The following is a 16,193-nucleotide window of genomic DNA, read 5'->3' on the forward strand; positions in this document are numbered from 1 at the left end:
ATTTGACCGTGCCATAGAATCTTTCATTTCGGGTGTGCCGGAAATGTCTGTATCTATATTCTCTGTATTACCTCTTACTGTTAGGCCTACTGCTTGAAGCTTGTTATATTACCCACGGCCCTCTGGGGGCGTGGCACTCCCGACATGCAATAGACAAACTTTTTTCTTAGGATTCTTTAATGTCGTGTCAAGTTTTAGGTGACCGGGGGATTCCTAATTTTTTTGATCGTCACGGTGTTTATTTCATTTGTAGTTATGCGCAGACACCGACGGTAAGATCGACCCAGGGATGATCTACGACGGTAGAAAATAACAGGTGCATGGGTAAAACTACTGGACCCCCCCCCAACTTCAAACAGAGAATAACTTACATACTGTAAGACAAAATGTCAATTTGATGTGTGGCTTTTCTATTCTCTCACTTAGCCGACAGGTTCACAAACCTGCGATGCAATGATGGGGGCCACACACTACCCCCCACGCTCCCCCTCCCCCCCATGCCACTTTTCACAGACACACATCCGAACCGCTGCAGGAGGGACGTTCATTGGAGGAGGATAACGTCGGACACACCTCCTCTCATTCTACGCTCTCTCACTTTCACAGGGTTTCTTTCATACTCGTACAACACTCGCTCCAACACAGAATGTCCAAGTCTTTTGCAGACGCAACCAGCCTACAGAGGACCAGCCTACAGAGGGTCAGCTTACAGAGACCCTGACTCAGAGATCCAGTCTACAGAGGGGGAGCCGCAGAGACCCAGCCTACAGAGGGGGGCCAGCCACAAAGGACTGTAGTATCCGCAACATTTCCAGCCTCCGGACCTGAATCATTCCACCTTCCCACACGGCAGCACCATCGGGAGCACCAGCGGCAGAACCCAGCAGCAGCCCCGGCAGCAGACGGTCACACTCGATCATTTTTTTGACCCTCATAACACAGGCTATAGCATTTGACACAATCACACTCATATCCATAAGCACACAATTGAATTAAATCAAATTGAATAAATAACCAACCATAACTAATTTCATATACCCCCAACATCTGGAAAAATCATCAACCATAAACAATATTTGTGACGTCACACAGCCCACACCTGGCCCCACCCCCTTTTGACCCCAATCCTTTGATCTTCGTGATTTCGTGACCTTTGACCCAACCTGTCAATTTGATGCGAGCGGCATCCTCCTACTCTTACTTTCTTACCATAGTACAGTCTGGTCCCATCTTGGCTTTCCTTGGCACTAACCACTACATACTGGCAACACCACATGAGACCTACCATTTTGGAGATTTGGCCCTCGTCGAAGTTCCTCAGATCTTTACACTTGTCCGTGTTTCCCGCATACGACACATGAACTTCCAGAACTGACAGTCCACTTGCCCAACATAACAGCACCCCTGACAGCTGCCACTGCATCCATACAATCACTGTTATTCACTGCACCTGTCAGTGGTATTAATGTTATGGCTGATCGATGCAATTGGATAGCTGAAAAACAAGCAGGGCAGTGGGGCCTGAGGACCGAGTTTGAGAACCCCTGCTATACACTAATGAAAGCTTTCAAAACACATTTCAGTTCCACTTCTGGAACACGGAACAATGTACACACAGGGTGTGCTGAAGTAGGACTTCAGAAAAATCCTTTCAAAATAAGATAGCAACATCTTTATGTGTCAATCTTTTAATAGGGTTAAATGTTAATTCGCAATAAGGTTTTTAAGTGCTCAATTTGACTACAAATATTGGTGGATAAAAAAAATGAAGTAAAAAAATAACTGCCACAAATGAGCGACATGAATTTTTTTTTTAATACTACATTTTAAATGAATAAGTGAATTTTAAATTTCCTCTCAGCCATTAGGTGGCAGTAATAGCACACCGCGACAGCGACAAATACTGCATCACACTGAAATAAGTAAAAATGTCTTTATTAGTACTAATGTATACAAAGTCAGAAAATAAATCTTAACATTGACCAAGCATTGTCTAACTGTGCGTGGTTATGATTTGCATAAGTTGATCTGAAATCAAGTGAAATTGCTTACACAATAGCTTACAATGTGAAGATATTTTCATTACACAATAAATGTTCACTTCTATCCCTGTTCCAAGCTCCTTACTCTAACCACAAGAACTGATACAGAGATACTCTGACATGAAAGCATTTCAAATCACGTAACAAAACCGTATTAAAAAATACCTCAGTTTTTTTTAAACATAATGAAATGCAGCGCCAACTGCTGCAAAATCAACATATGACTTCCACACTCCTGCAAAACAAAACAAAAAAAACTCCTGTATCGCTTTTATTTCCCATTGAAACGTACGATTTCCATTTGTTTGCTCACTATCGGTTTTCTAATGTGCAACATGAAATTATGCTATAACAACCACCCTAAAGTCAGTTGGCTGAAGCAAGGTTTACGGTTTCAGTTAAACCTAAATACCGTTGGGCATATCCAAGCTAACATATCCATAGTGTTTTCCAACATTCAGCTCAGGAAACATTTAGGCCTTATTTTAAATTTAAACCCCTACAGACTTACTGCAGTGTATACAATACATTGTGCATTAAAAATTTCATGAACTGCTGTTAAATCTGAAGCTGTCGACCCGCTTAAGCTTCACCCCATTTGATCGCATACAGTGATTTCCACCTTGAGTCTTGGTAAAGTCTGTGTATGCTGGTATATTACTTAAGCTTACAGTTGAGACTTTTACAATGCCCAGTTAACTAAATAATACATTAACACCCAGCACTTTCGTTTGTTTTAAAAACTTGGAAAAAATAAATGCTCTGGTTCAATTTAAGACCCCCCCCCCCCCCCCCCCGCCCCCGGGAAACATTAAAATTCGCAAACTAAACATACTTTCATTCTCCCATATATATTGTTTGCTATAAACCAGTTTATAAGAAGCTCCTCACCTAGACAACAGCTCTACCGTATCTCTGGATTTCATAAATTGGTGCATCATAACATACCCACTATTCTTTCTCATCTCCCAAAGATTTCCTGAGCGTTCATCAACAGGCTGATCAGCTCACCTAAAAGGAAGTCGCATACACATGACCTTCTAAACAATACAACCAAAAGAAAAATCACTAATTCACTGCTTTTTAATAAACATGATTCTGAAACTGTCATACCGCATGCCAGTGTTAGATGGTTTGCAGTAAATAGTTTTAACACTTCTCTACTGACATCTATCAAATATTTTTCTTAGGATGTTTCAAAAAACATTTCATAGGCATTAGGAACATGCTTCTGACGGGAACAGAAGACCATTATTACTGTATCATTCTTGTTCCTGAACTGGAAAACGCTGGGCTGTTGGAAATTACAAAATGAGGACAAAAGTGTTGAGACCTAAGTACTTGACGGTCTATGATTTTCAAATGATCCTGACATCTAATGAACAGTGATACTTGGTGCCAAGACAAAGTGAACGAAATGGCACTCGGATCCGCCTTACTGCACTGGATTTGAGAACTGGTCCAGGGCCTGCTGGAAGGACGAGGTCCAGTCTATCCCACCCCCCCCCCACCTCCAAACATGAGACAGTGTCCCTCCTTAGCTCAGATGGCACTGATCCCTGCTTACGGTGGGAGAGATGTGGCAGGATGTGGACTGAGGCTCACCAAGTGCCTTACTGGAGTGATTTCCTGTCAGTGTGCTGAAGGTCTGTAGGCTTTTACATCCAGTATGAGAGGCTGGCTGACCATTGAATGAAAAAAGAAAAAGGAAAAACAAAAAAAAAAAACAAAAACCCATAACATCTTGCAGCCAAACCCTAGATGCTGAAGTACAGGCGTCCAATTGCTCAGGTCAAGGACGAGACACACCCTTTCTTCTGGCCAATTGGATCAGGTGGGCGGGTCAAGAGGGCACTCAATAATACTGTAGGAATCAAAGACACAAGGACTAAGCTTTAGAAACCTGACTCAATGTTCAACACCCAACTCTCCATCCTGATACCGAGGCATGCAATTCATGGGAACCAGGCGGCACATTAATACAAGCGATTTCTTTACCTTCAGGGTCACAGGGGCCCCGAGCTCCCCCAAGGATGGGATCCCTGTCGGTGAGGAGCTTGTTGCGATAGTGGGAGGGGGGCCTCTCTTCAGGAGACTCATGATCCTGTATGCAGCCCTGTACCAACCACAGTGACGTCAGAAACTCCACACCAGTTCCAGCAGTGACATGAATGTCAGACAAGTATTTGCGTAAAGGTTTCATGCCTTAACCCAGTCCTCTGTGGACCCCCCCCCAGACAGTCCACATTTTTGGTCCCTCCCAGCTCCCTAATAGGACCAGAGAGGAAGCAAAACTGTGGACTGCCTGGCAGGGAGCAAAAACATGGACCGTCCAGGGGTCCCCGAGGAGCAGGGCTGGGGAAATTCTGCCTTATTAAAACTGAGAGCTGACACTCACCCATTCCCTCATGTTGGTCACCAGAAGCTCCTCCTCAGACGCAGCGTGCTTTTGCCTCTTGTCCTGCATGATGTCCTGCAGGGATGCGTCTCCATCCTCTTCCAGAACCCTGGCCAGGGTAGAGGGACAGGCACTATTTAGAAACACGTTCATACACATAACTACACACCCTGAAAATAACCCAATGCCAGTGAGCAAGTCAAACTTCCTTAGCTCATTGCTCTTTGTCGAATCTAAAATCTACATCTAAAAACATTCAGTGTTTGCAACACAACATCTAAAGCGAAAGTCTTATGTACACTATACACAAAACTATGCATTTGCGAAACAATGGGGTTCTGTTTGAGAAGAGAAAAGGGAACTTTATGTCCAGGAATACCTGGGAAAAGTATACCAGTGTTATCATTCTGTAGTCATTGTAATCATTCTAAACACAGTCAAAGTACTCATTATTACTTTGAAAACAACCAAACTAAATTAAAAATAAAGTGAAATTGTCTTATAATATCTCTGAAAAGCATAAGTAAACTTCACACACTATAACATTTCCAAGAATTGATTTTCAGTGGAAAAAGAACTTGTCGACTTGAACTTGAGCGATGCCACCACATTGTCTGTGATCGACTATAACAGACCAGTGTTGGTGTCTGACAGTGACTGACGGGCGATTACTGCCGTCGTCAGGGAAGTACACTTTGCGCTTCAACAGCTCTTCATCGCTGCCCTGGTCTGGCTTGAGCTGGTCTGGTTATTCAAAGGCTAGTTCACCCTTACTGCAGATGTGGCTACTATAACTTAATCATCACAGAGGTCAGGTGTGGAGACCTCATTTCAACACACTTTCTACTCTAACATATCTGATCAGAATGAAAAAAAAATATATGAGTAGCGGACATGAGGCAAGATTGGCTGAGGAAGTCAAGAAGTACTGGAATTTGCAAGATTTGCAAGACTGTACCAGTCTACACTGGTACGGCTACACGCAAAGCAGCAAAAGGATTTACGGTGCGATATTCAGTTCAGCCTTGCAGTCTACCTTTGCAACACTTACTTTTAAAACATGGCTGTTAATTTAACTCCCTGTGCACATCTACCAGCATATTTGACGTTTCTGTTAAATTTGGACTCTGGTTCTCACGCCATAGCATACATGCCACTAGTTGCAGGTGAGGTGCCCTCTAGTGGTGTGTGAAGGTATCAATCTACCTAACGGTCATAGTTATTTAATCTCAAGGGAAGAAGTAGATATAAAGTATTAGCTTAGCAGTACATTTTGTTCTGGTCTACTGTTCTCCTGTAATGAATGGTAATTTTAGTAATTAGCTACTGTGACAGAAATGGAACAGCTAGGGAACACGCAGTCATACATCTGATACAAAACAACAGTCTTGGATTTCCAAAACAGAATCACGTGGCCCGGGTTCCATAAAAATTCATTTTGCAGCTCTCATACTACTAAACTAACTTTAGAAGCTGTCGCGGGCATCCTGTGTCAGAATATTTATCCCACAGGCATGAATTTTGCTATAAGCTTACAAGTCGCAGATTCGAATAAAGTAGAGAACAGCATGATGAATAGTGATACTTCATTAATCCCTTTGGGGAAATTCTTTTTTCACTTTATCCCATCTTGTTCCCCGTGAGACACAGAGACGCTTGGGAGTCACAGCGAAGGTATGGCTACCTAGTGGGTGTTGGAGGTTAGGGGCCTTTTTGTCAAAGGCCCACTGACATGTGGCTGTTCTGCCAGGGCTGGACTTCAATGGGTGACCTTCCCATCACTGAGCCACACAGCGGCCATGTGATATGATATACTGCAATCCAAAGGTCAAAAACCAGCTGCTTTTTCGTGCCAAGCTGCAGACATTAATAATATGCTCTGCTTGCTATGCCTCTAAAAATCTTATAGCTACAAGAAAATGCATGGCTTCAAAGATTATATACGATTCAAATGATCAATTTTCACTTTTTCTTGCCTGAAAATGAATTTGCTATCATGTCCAGGATTTTATAGATATGGTTATCATAGCAAATTCATTTGCATGTAAGGACCCGAAGCGAACCATAGAGAATTCCGGGCCAGACTTACCGCTTCCTCGTCACCGGGACTGGAGATTCTGGTGAGATGAGGTTGGTATCTGGGAGCTGGGTCAGGAAGGTGAGCTGAAAATCGTCGTCCATAGAGATGTATGGCGCCAACATGTCGAGATCCGTACCCTCCATGTCCTTGAAGATTATGGAATAATAAACCGTTAGCACCTACCACTGAGTATTTGTTTGTAGGTAGGAGAGCATAGTGGTTAAGTTCTGCCAGGAACTGCTCTATCAGCGAGAGGTACCTCAAACTGGCTGTCCTGGTCGGTACTGTCCTCTGATCTAACAGTGAAGAACCTCTCCACCGTGTCTTTGTCCATCAGCAATTCATCGGAGGAACTCTGAAACGTCCACAAAGAAATTTCAGGTGAGTGAGACTGAAGGCGGGGAGATGCAGAAGAAATGAGTGGAAGTTGGGGTCAGAAAGAGCAGCAACCAGGACCTACGCAAGTTCTCTCACCGTGGCTGGGGAGGAAGTGGCTTCCGGCCTGTCGAAAATGGGAGAGAGGAGCATGCGAAGCTCGGGGGTACACAGGTCACGGGGGAACTCTGGAACAGTGTTTGGACAGGAAGGCTGGCAGAATGACAAGTCTTTTACTTCCAAAAGCACTGCGAAAAAATAATAAAAACACAAGGTACCAAGACAGTGTTAGACACACTAAAGCAAAGCACTAAGATCAGATTTCAGGTACATGTCTGGGGATGATTCTCACCTTTCACGTCAACTGCATCGTCTGCTGGCGATGGTGACTGGAACACTTTCTTCTTTTCGTGGATGTCATTACAGGCCTCTGCGACTAGCATTTCCTGTGTGTCCGACTCCGTTTTGGATTTTACGGGGCATGGGCCTTGCTCCACGGACAAGACCATATCTGCTTCCTCGATCCCGCTGGAAGAGATAAGTAACCACAGCATGGGACTCTGTTACCGGCAGATGCCTTAGAAATCTTCCGGGAAGAATGAACACGAGTCGGCAGAATAGAAAATGAGCCGAGCAGGAATGGGACAGGAATGGGGCAGATGGAGCGATTTTCTGAAGCAGTACCTGAGAATGAAGTTGAGACAGACGACAGCCTCGGGCTGCGAGGTCTTGCTGTTGTAGATGACGGTGGCTTGGGTCTCGGCCCACACGAAGCCCCCTCTCTTAGCCAGGAAGCGGTAGTGACTGGTACACACCTGGCCTTTTGAGAGCACTGTGGGCGACAGACGAAGGCCAACCGCGTCACCCGCAATGGCACCACGCAATGACAACACGCAATGACATCACACACTGACACGTCACTCGTGGGCTCCTGCTGTAGACGGCACAGCCTCCAATTAGCACGCCTCTAGGATTATGTACTCCAGAGGCCCATTTCTCCTCTGGATGCAGCCAAGCAGTTGAAGGATATTACTCTGAGCAAAGGTACAATGCAAACAGAGCAATCTGACTGAAAACAGGCAGTGATTACCTGTTGTTGTTGTTAAGGATTTCACAGTGTGCCAATGAAACATATACATGTTTTATACCATTGCTGTGTTGTTTTTGTTGTGAATAATGCATGTATGTGCTGGATCTAATTTCACTGTGTGTGGTATATAACAGTACAGCGGCTTTTGGCCTCCAGCGTTGGGGGTTCGGGTTTCCCCTTGCACTTTAAAAGCGTGCAGTAATCTCACATCATAGGTCACACTCACGGATATGCAGGCTCTTGGTCACGTGATCAGAGTCCAGGGCGTGATGAAACTCATACGCCGATCGGCCAATGAGATCGTCGGGCTGGTATCCCACAAGCTCTGTCACCCTGAGAACAGAACAAACGCAGAGAACGTGAGAGGTCAGTGAACCATATAAAGCCGCGTCTCGCTATTAAATTTAAAACCAAAGATTCCAAAGAAAAAAGGGGGAGGCCAAGAACAACAGAAGCCTGAGAATGAACACTCTTGTTTGGCCTTCAAGTTAAAAATGTAAGACCCCCCCCACCCACCATGCACTGATGCCTCAAAGTCACGCAAGAGAACGTTTCCCCGAACCATGTAAACAACAAACTGCACGTAACAGCCAAAGCCCTGGTTTCCATTGTTCCCATTGCTTATGACATAAAATCTCTCTCGAGCTTGATGCACTTCAAACACATCTGCATGCACCCTAACAGAGCATTTACATGAAGGGAAGGAACGCCGCGTTCCATGTAATGCCGCTTAACGTCTTCCGTCGCGGTGAGAGTGTAATCTCGTTATCCAGCTCCCTCCCTTTGGCGTTAGGCAGTTCAGACAGAATGTTCTCTTTCCCTTCAAACTCCTCCCCTCACATTCCAGGCAAACCGCCAGCAACGAAGCACCAAACTCGGCACACACCTACAACCGTAAAGCTCTCATCCACAACATCCAGCTTGCGGCCAGCAAGCGCGCGCGCACACACCCAGACCCCGGCGGAACTCGTACGCGTGTGCCAAACCGCACGGTAGGAAAAGCACAGGGCAGACTGCCAAAGCCTGCTGCAGTAACAGTACATTCAAAGTTCTCCACAGAAAGGTCATTTTGGTTACAAATTACACAGGGCTCAGTGCACACAGTCACGCCGATGGCCAGTTACACGTGATCTCCAGAAGTCACGCGTACGTGCTCGCCCCAAATCCAAATATATCTTGTTAACTATTCGCACTGGCAGGCTTGGACAGCCCAAAGCATGCTGAGCACCTTTACAGCATGGGAAGCTAACCTGAGGCCTGTGAACTTAAATTTCAGAACTAAGCAAAAAAATAAAATAAAAAAAACACGCACTATTAGGCAATATGCTTAATCCAGCTAACAGACGTACAGGAGAAGAAAACTAATTTTCACTAAGTCTTATACATTAATTCCAATTTTTATACTGTAAATGAGAAACCAGGGGAGTAAATCTCCATTCCTGGGGGGGGCAGAGTCCTGTGTAGCTTGGTTCTTTCCCTGTTCCACCACAAATGATTCAGCTCAAGAACTGTGTAGTAATTAGCACAAGGAGTTGAATCAAGTGTGTTAAATGAAGGGAAACCCAAAAATGTGCAGGGCTCTGGCCCCCCAGGACTGGAGTTTGACTCCCCTGTTATAAACTAACTACATGAAGGATCCTGTTCTTTCAGTTTCGGCCCTGTACCGTTTTCTTACCACCTTAACGACAAACCTGCCTTTCTTTTTAACAGCCTGCTCTCTGCAGGTTAATGAACAGCCAGCTACTGGGCACGTCGCATCTCACCTGCCCTCACAGTGAGTGAAACGCAGATCCATGGTGTGACGGGTCAGGAAGGTGCTGCAGTCCAACGGAAACTCCACACTGGATGGGTGTGGGATCGGCTCGCACAGCAGTGTCAGGAAGCTACCAGCAGAGGCCGCCACCTTCTCTTCCGAGTGGTAAGTCAACATGCGGCCAGTACAGTGCAGGACCTGGGCACATGAAAATCCATAAGTGTATTTCAAAATTATGTTGAATAGGATTACTGTTTTGAGAAACAACTCAACATTCATGAGTGACATATTTGCACAGATTCTCAATCCTAAATTGCCCTGAACTTTAGCAAGTAGGAGAAAGAGGCAAGTTAACTAGGTGAGCGAGTCTAAAGACAGGCCACTGAAAATGACACAAGTACAACAAAAGGGCACACAGCAAACTCCGAGTGAGGCACTGCCTTCGGCCAACGGATAAGAACAGCGTCAGTGTGGCCCCATCACTTAAAATCTAAATGCAACTGGCACAACACAGAAACTGATATCAAAACAGAAGGAATGAATTCTACTGTTAGAAAGACAAAGACAGACAGGCTTATTGAGTTTACTAATATTTTTGATACCACTATCAGAGAATTCATGTGCATCTTCTGAACATCTGTATTTTGGACTGAAGGGCAGTGGATGAAACGACCAAGGGCCACAAACCTTCCAGGAGGCGGATTTGAGGTTCACAGTTCTCCCCCGACTAGCCAGGGTGCTCTTCATTCTCAAGAAGAAGTCGCGCCTCGTCCATCTCTCTGACTGATTCTTCTTGGATGGTCCTGGGACAGGAGAGGGATTATCGCACTTACTATGCGGAGCAGACAAATTAATCGCATCTCACACGTCCCATCGTGCTGCTTATTCTGCATGTAAAAAGGTCACCTCACCTGCTCTTCTTGGGGTCAGGACGTCCCGAAGCTCCTCCTGGTCACAGGGATGGACAAAGTCATACAGACTTTGACCCAGCAGCTCCAGCTGTAAAATTTGGAAAAGTTCAGCATTTTTATACTTTAGAACAGGGCTCTTCAAAACTGGACCTCGAATCCAAATCCAGGCCTTGTTTTCAATGCTCCCAGGTAGTTGGTTTAATAATTACTGATTCTGATTGGCCAGAGGCTTCATACCCAGCTGGAAGGCTGGAAAATCGGCACGGCTCGGACCTTGAGGACCGTGCTTTGAATAGCAGGGCTTTAGAAGTATGCCTGCATTTTATTGGGCATTTCGGGCATTTGCCAACGCATGTCAATTACTATTCGCTCTCTATTCACACTCCTTTGGTGCCACATTTACAAAATTGTTTACTTATGTCCGCCTTGCTGGTGGCTGACTCACAAAAAGCTGAACAGTAAGGCAAGAACAAAATGTACCAGACTGTGTACATTTACGCTGTAGCAACAAATACTGTATTTGGATTTCTTGCAAAGACTCGCTGCAGATAAAAAAAAGCTGTTGTGTATATAAACAGATTAGGGTAAAGGTTTCCCACTGCTTGGATCCCCAATCCAAACTGCTCAAATCTCTCGTTAACCCTTCAAAGCTCATTTTCAGGGTTTCTCTTAGTATTCCAGTAAAAGAAAACCTACGATAACAATATGTAGTGTAATATTATCATTTTATATAGAAATGACACATGCAAAACTCTGGGCTTAATTTCCAAATTTTTTTCTGTGCAGCTTCATCCACAGGGTTGGTCTCCTTAGAAGAAAGTTCTACAAAAAGCCTGTCTCACAATGATTTCATACCTGCGTGACGCCAATGTACTTGCTGACGCTCTCCGACAGGAAGATCATGTCTCCCTCTTCCGTCAGCACCATGACAAACCCGGCCAAGGCACGGGGATAGAGTCTGTCGGTCACAGTCTCCTCTTCTTCCTCCATCGCCTCATCCTCTTCCTTCTTCGCTCTTGTCTCCAGACCTTCTGCACAAGCGGGAGGCAGCCAGTGAGCTGGCAAGTACTCACGAGTACCGAGTACGAGTACGAGTACTGAGTACGAGTACCGAGTACTGAGTACGAGTACCGAGTACTTCAAGCGCTGGTCGGCACCCACCTGAGCTCAGGAGATGGTGAAGGCGCAGGTAGCTGAGCGTCACCCTCATGATGGCAGCCTTGTCCAGATGGGACGCGACACGGCGTGGGAGGGGGAGTGCGTGCGCCAGCTGATAAAAAACCTCAGTCTCTTGGCTGCGTCGGGAGCGCGCTGCGTCGCGGGAGCGCACCTTCTTCAGCTCCAAGCTCGGCCTGCCGGCGGGACAGAGGCACAACATGATTACGCTGCCCCAGCAAATTCTACAATGACAATAACCACCATAAAAACTGCACTGAAAGCCCCATCGTTTCGAGACTAAAACTGATATTTCGAACAAGCTTCAAAAGTTACACCTCAAAGTCCCGATTACGGTAAAACACTCCACAAATATGTTTCAAGGAGAACTCACAAGGACCGCTGACTAAAGGCCAACCACCTCATTTTTACACTGGTCTTGTTTCCGTTTCGGCAGGAGAAAAAAGATCGCTGCTCCTTTCCGCTTTTATTTCTCCCAACAGCAAATATAGGCCAGCTTTCCTTCCTCCGCCCCACATATCCCTCCGCCCACCCCCACTTTTGCATCAGCTGTCCCCCTGTGACACAGGCAGGCTCTATTACACTGTTTATGACATCTGACGCCCACACCCCCCACCCTTCATCCTCCTCCCATCCCCCTCTTTCCAAACTCGCTCCCCGTCTCCCACTGGAACTAATTTGAGACAAAAGCTTTCCAGTCATTTTGCAGAAGGAATCCTCCACTCCGAAGCCGGGCCACCTTTTTAGCCCTTTACAGCGTCGGTACCTGAAGTCACAGCCTAATAAGTCACTGAGTCATTAAATAGTACATGCTGAGCTGGGAAAACCGTGTGCCAAAGAATCTGGAAACACTGGAAGTGCAGGCTTTGCCTCAGCACGCTTGGAGAGAACGGTGCAAGTGGAAGGCTATTCATCCGGGCCAGGGTGGAGTCCCCTCGCATTGCTTGCATAAGAGTCGGACAACAGCTAGACCTGCCTTATCTACCGTCCGATAAGGGAGGCTGTACAATAAAAGTTGCCAAAGTTAGGGTTGATTGTGAGGCAGCCAGAGCAATATACTGACCACAAAAAGATGCGGAGTTATAGCTTTTTTTTTTTTTTTTAAAAATGCATGTAAAAACAGCACTGTGGTCAGGTGGGGGGGGGAGGTTAAAGTTGCAATACCTGGGTTGCAAAACTTGTTGAAGAACAGTAATTGTCGACGTGTTTTTAATGCATTTTTCCAAACAGGTCCCTACCCCAAGGTCTTTGTAACGCTGAAATTCACAGCCCCCCCCCCCACATTCACCTCTGCGGCAGGAAGCATGACAACAAGTCTGCCATTTCTACAGGCTTATCTTTGCCAGGGGAGTGGGGGGGGGGGACGAGGGGGGGGGGGGGATGACAATGCTAAGTCTCCACAACTAAAGTCCAGAGTATGCTGGCTGCACTGCCCCCTGGATTCTTAATGTTTCTTTATCTTTGGTCACTCATGCCAGAATGCAGTGTGTAGAAATGATTCTGTAAATTATGCAATGACACTTAACACTGATAAGGAACGCTGCACACTCACATCCCAATGGCCTCTTAGACTTAGGAGAAATCTCACGCTGAGAGTCACACCCTATACTTTACATCTGCGTTCTGAAACGTCTTCGCCTTCCGCAGAGAATGACACACTGAAAGGTTAAGCGCTACGGCACATATAATTTGAAACCACGCATATCCAAAAAGTACGGGGCAAGCCAGTGACCCATAACCCTGTGACACATGCACACACATACCAGCCCTTCTTACTTGGCTGCAATCCAAATGACTCAAACCATACGGCTGTGAGAATTAAAAAGTAGAGGGGAAAAAAATAAATAAAAGCCAAAAAGAACCAGATGTAGCGGCTCAGAGTGGCCAGAGGGTCGAGAGAAAAGATCATGCATGGGAACGGCAGCCAAAAGCCCCCCCTTTCAGCCAGGGGGCACAAAGACACTGGCAGAGAGCGGAAAACAAAACAAGTCGACACTCAAGCCTTCAGCTGGACTCAAAGTTATTTTATTTCACCAATCTAAGCTTTAGGAACAACTGTTTACTAATATCTGATTGCTCTCCAGAGAGATAGTTATATTACCATTGAGGGAGTTGCTAATTTAAACTATAAGGGCATCTAGTACAGGAACATGACTTAATGGGAACACTCTGTCCACGAGCGGCGTGCCGAAGAGCACTGCTGGCAGACGACAGCATACTAATCGCGGTTTCTCCCCACTTGGAACCGAGCCACAGAGCCGACTGCACTGTGCAGGACTTGGCCCACTGACGGAGGTGGGTCATGGAGTGTAATTACACACAATGCCCCAAAGCATTTCAGGTATTCGTAGTCCCCTGGGCGCTGCTTGGTGGGGTGGGGGTGCATTTTTGCTCCTCACCAAAACAGCACTGGAAGCTGATCCAGCAGTCTGTGCTGGAGTCGTTGCCCCTCCCCCCCCCCCGGATTGTGACGTCAATGGCCGTTTGCAACAATAACAAGTTTGAGGAACCAAGGGTTTCGAAAAAAAAAAAAGCAGGCCTGCAACAGGCTTCCAGTTCTCCACCGGTTGAGAACACAGTGTACCCTGTACAGCAGCAAGCCAGGCCTATACATATCCATGCATCTAGAACAAACACACGTTCTATTTTCGGCAAGGCGGTAATATTTGTTACATGAAAGCAATTTTAGTAAGTTCCATATTTAAAACCCACTAAATACAGCCACAATATGAAATACACATAAAACAATGTGGGGGACGAAATAAAAATATTCTCCACAGTACCGAGCCCCCGTATCTCAGAATAACTAGCACACAGGAAGCAGTATTGTGGTTCTTTAACCGGATTCATAGTCAAAGGTACAAACCCTGGGGTGTATGCCACTAACGAAGCCAGCATGCAAGTTTTCTGTTAATAAATATCCAGTTAAGTGTGAAACTATGCAAATCACTCTGGGTAAATAGGTTCCTCACACAATTGTGAAAGAGTAAATTGGAGCTATTCAAGCTGCAGACAGCCATTCCCCTCCCGCTGACCGCGAAGCGAGGTGTCAAGCTGCCAATGCTCCGCAGATTTCTGCTGCCCGGTAACCCGAAGCAGCCCGTATAAAATAGAATAAAATCAATTAAAAATCATCGGGGTGTAACTCACCGAATCAAAGTAAACGGATGTGGCGGCACGGATACCTTTGTCCCTTAAGATGAAACAAATCATTTAAAAAGACTCGACCATATTGCAATACACCCAGCTTCGCGCTTTAGAGCGTTATTCAGAATATTTCGGGCAGAAAAAGAAAAACAAGTACAGTTTGTCCTCAGTCAAGAACAACACAAACTGGCGTTTGTCCACCTATGTCATGAAGGGGCTGTCTGTTGAACAACATCCTGCAACGAACAACATCTCCATGTTTTTGCTATTTGCTCAAATTGACCATGAAACAATAGATTAAAAAAGACTTTAAAGATAATTAAATAAGCGTACACTTGTCTGACTGTTTTGCAATTATAATTATTCATTTACCTAATTAAATCTTTAATACAAATACCGATAGCTGTAGTCAAAATACTAGACCTTATCACGCCTAGACACATGCAGAAAGAACAACCATTTTATTTTTCGTTCTTGCACCGAAAACACTGCTTTGCATTCTGCAGCAGATTTCATCAATATAGCTCACTGGTGGGTACAAAAAATAACTTAAAGTAGGTGAACAATTTGTACTACTTTTAAACAATTGCATCAGATACGCAATTACCACGCAACTAACGATAATTCGGCTTATAATTAACCACATTTTGTCACTTTATGTTTATTATCAACTGAAAACTGCTAAATGTAACATTTGTAACGTCTACGGATATTGCGACAAGCCCAACGATTTCGCATCTTTGACAAAAAAAACTTTTTTTACACATCAAGCAAACACAATCTAACGTAAACTCAGTCAAAATTTGAGATCAATCGACGCTGCTTTGCAGACCTCCAAGATAAACGTGTAACGAATGAGACAATAACACTGTACTACTACAACCACCACTGTTACGCAACATAATTCTGACTAAATAGTGGCACCATACAGTATATGAATATAACGGTAATAACCCGCATATTTTACCTTTTCCTATCCGTTTCCATTTGCGATTCGCTGGAAGGGCTCGAACACGTTTCTTCTTGCAGGACAGATTGTTATTGTTTAGGGTGGCCGTATCCCAAATGCCAGCGCCTGCGCGCATAATGCGCATGCTCACAAAAAGCCCCAATTACCGGAGGGTTTCCGATCAAAGAAATCACATGTTACATAGAACGGCAACCCTCGAACGAGACGACCCCTTAACTGAAAAAAAATGTTTTTTTATTGTAATTTATAAA

General features: G+C 45.1%; 1 protein-coding gene across 3 annotated transcripts; it reads right to left on the reverse strand.

Annotated features, from left to right (window-relative positions):
* Positions 1 to 1,919: 1,919 nt before the first annotated feature.
* Positions 1,920 to 16,098, reverse strand: hif1al (hypoxia inducible factor 1 subunit alpha, like). Of its 3 annotated transcripts, none has more exons than XM_048981336.1 (15): positions 15,940 to 16,098; positions 11,811 to 12,001; positions 11,505 to 11,680; positions 10,650 to 10,737; positions 10,426 to 10,541; positions 9,749 to 9,936; positions 8,212 to 8,318; positions 7,580 to 7,727; positions 7,248 to 7,423; positions 6,995 to 7,143; positions 6,780 to 6,875; positions 6,530 to 6,666; positions 4,441 to 4,549; positions 4,041 to 4,158; positions 1,920 to 3,906 (listed from the first exon to the last, which is right to left on the reverse strand). In XM_048981336.1, exons 1-15 carry the CDS (start codon positions 15,957 to 15,959, stop codon positions 3,830 to 3,832), a joined length of 1,896 nt encoding a protein of 631 aa, XP_048837293.1. In that variant the 5' UTR covers positions 15,960 to 16,098; the 3' UTR covers positions 1,920 to 3,829. The 3 variants fall into 3 exon arrangements, with proteins under 3 accessions (XP_048837293.1, XP_048837294.1, XP_048837292.1); XM_048981337.1 differs by lacking the exon at positions 15,940 to 16,098 and adding an exon at positions 14,976 to 15,265; XM_048981335.1 differs by lacking the exon at positions 15,940 to 16,098 and adding an exon at positions 12,199 to 12,353.
* Positions 16,099 to 16,193: the final 95 nt, after the last annotated feature.

Source organism: Brienomyrus brachyistius, chromosome 17, assembly GCF_023856365.1.
Source record: "Brienomyrus brachyistius isolate T26 chromosome 17, BBRACH_0.4, whole genome shotgun sequence".
Lineage (NCBI taxonomy): Eukaryota > Metazoa > Chordata > Actinopteri > Osteoglossiformes > Mormyridae > Brienomyrus > Brienomyrus brachyistius.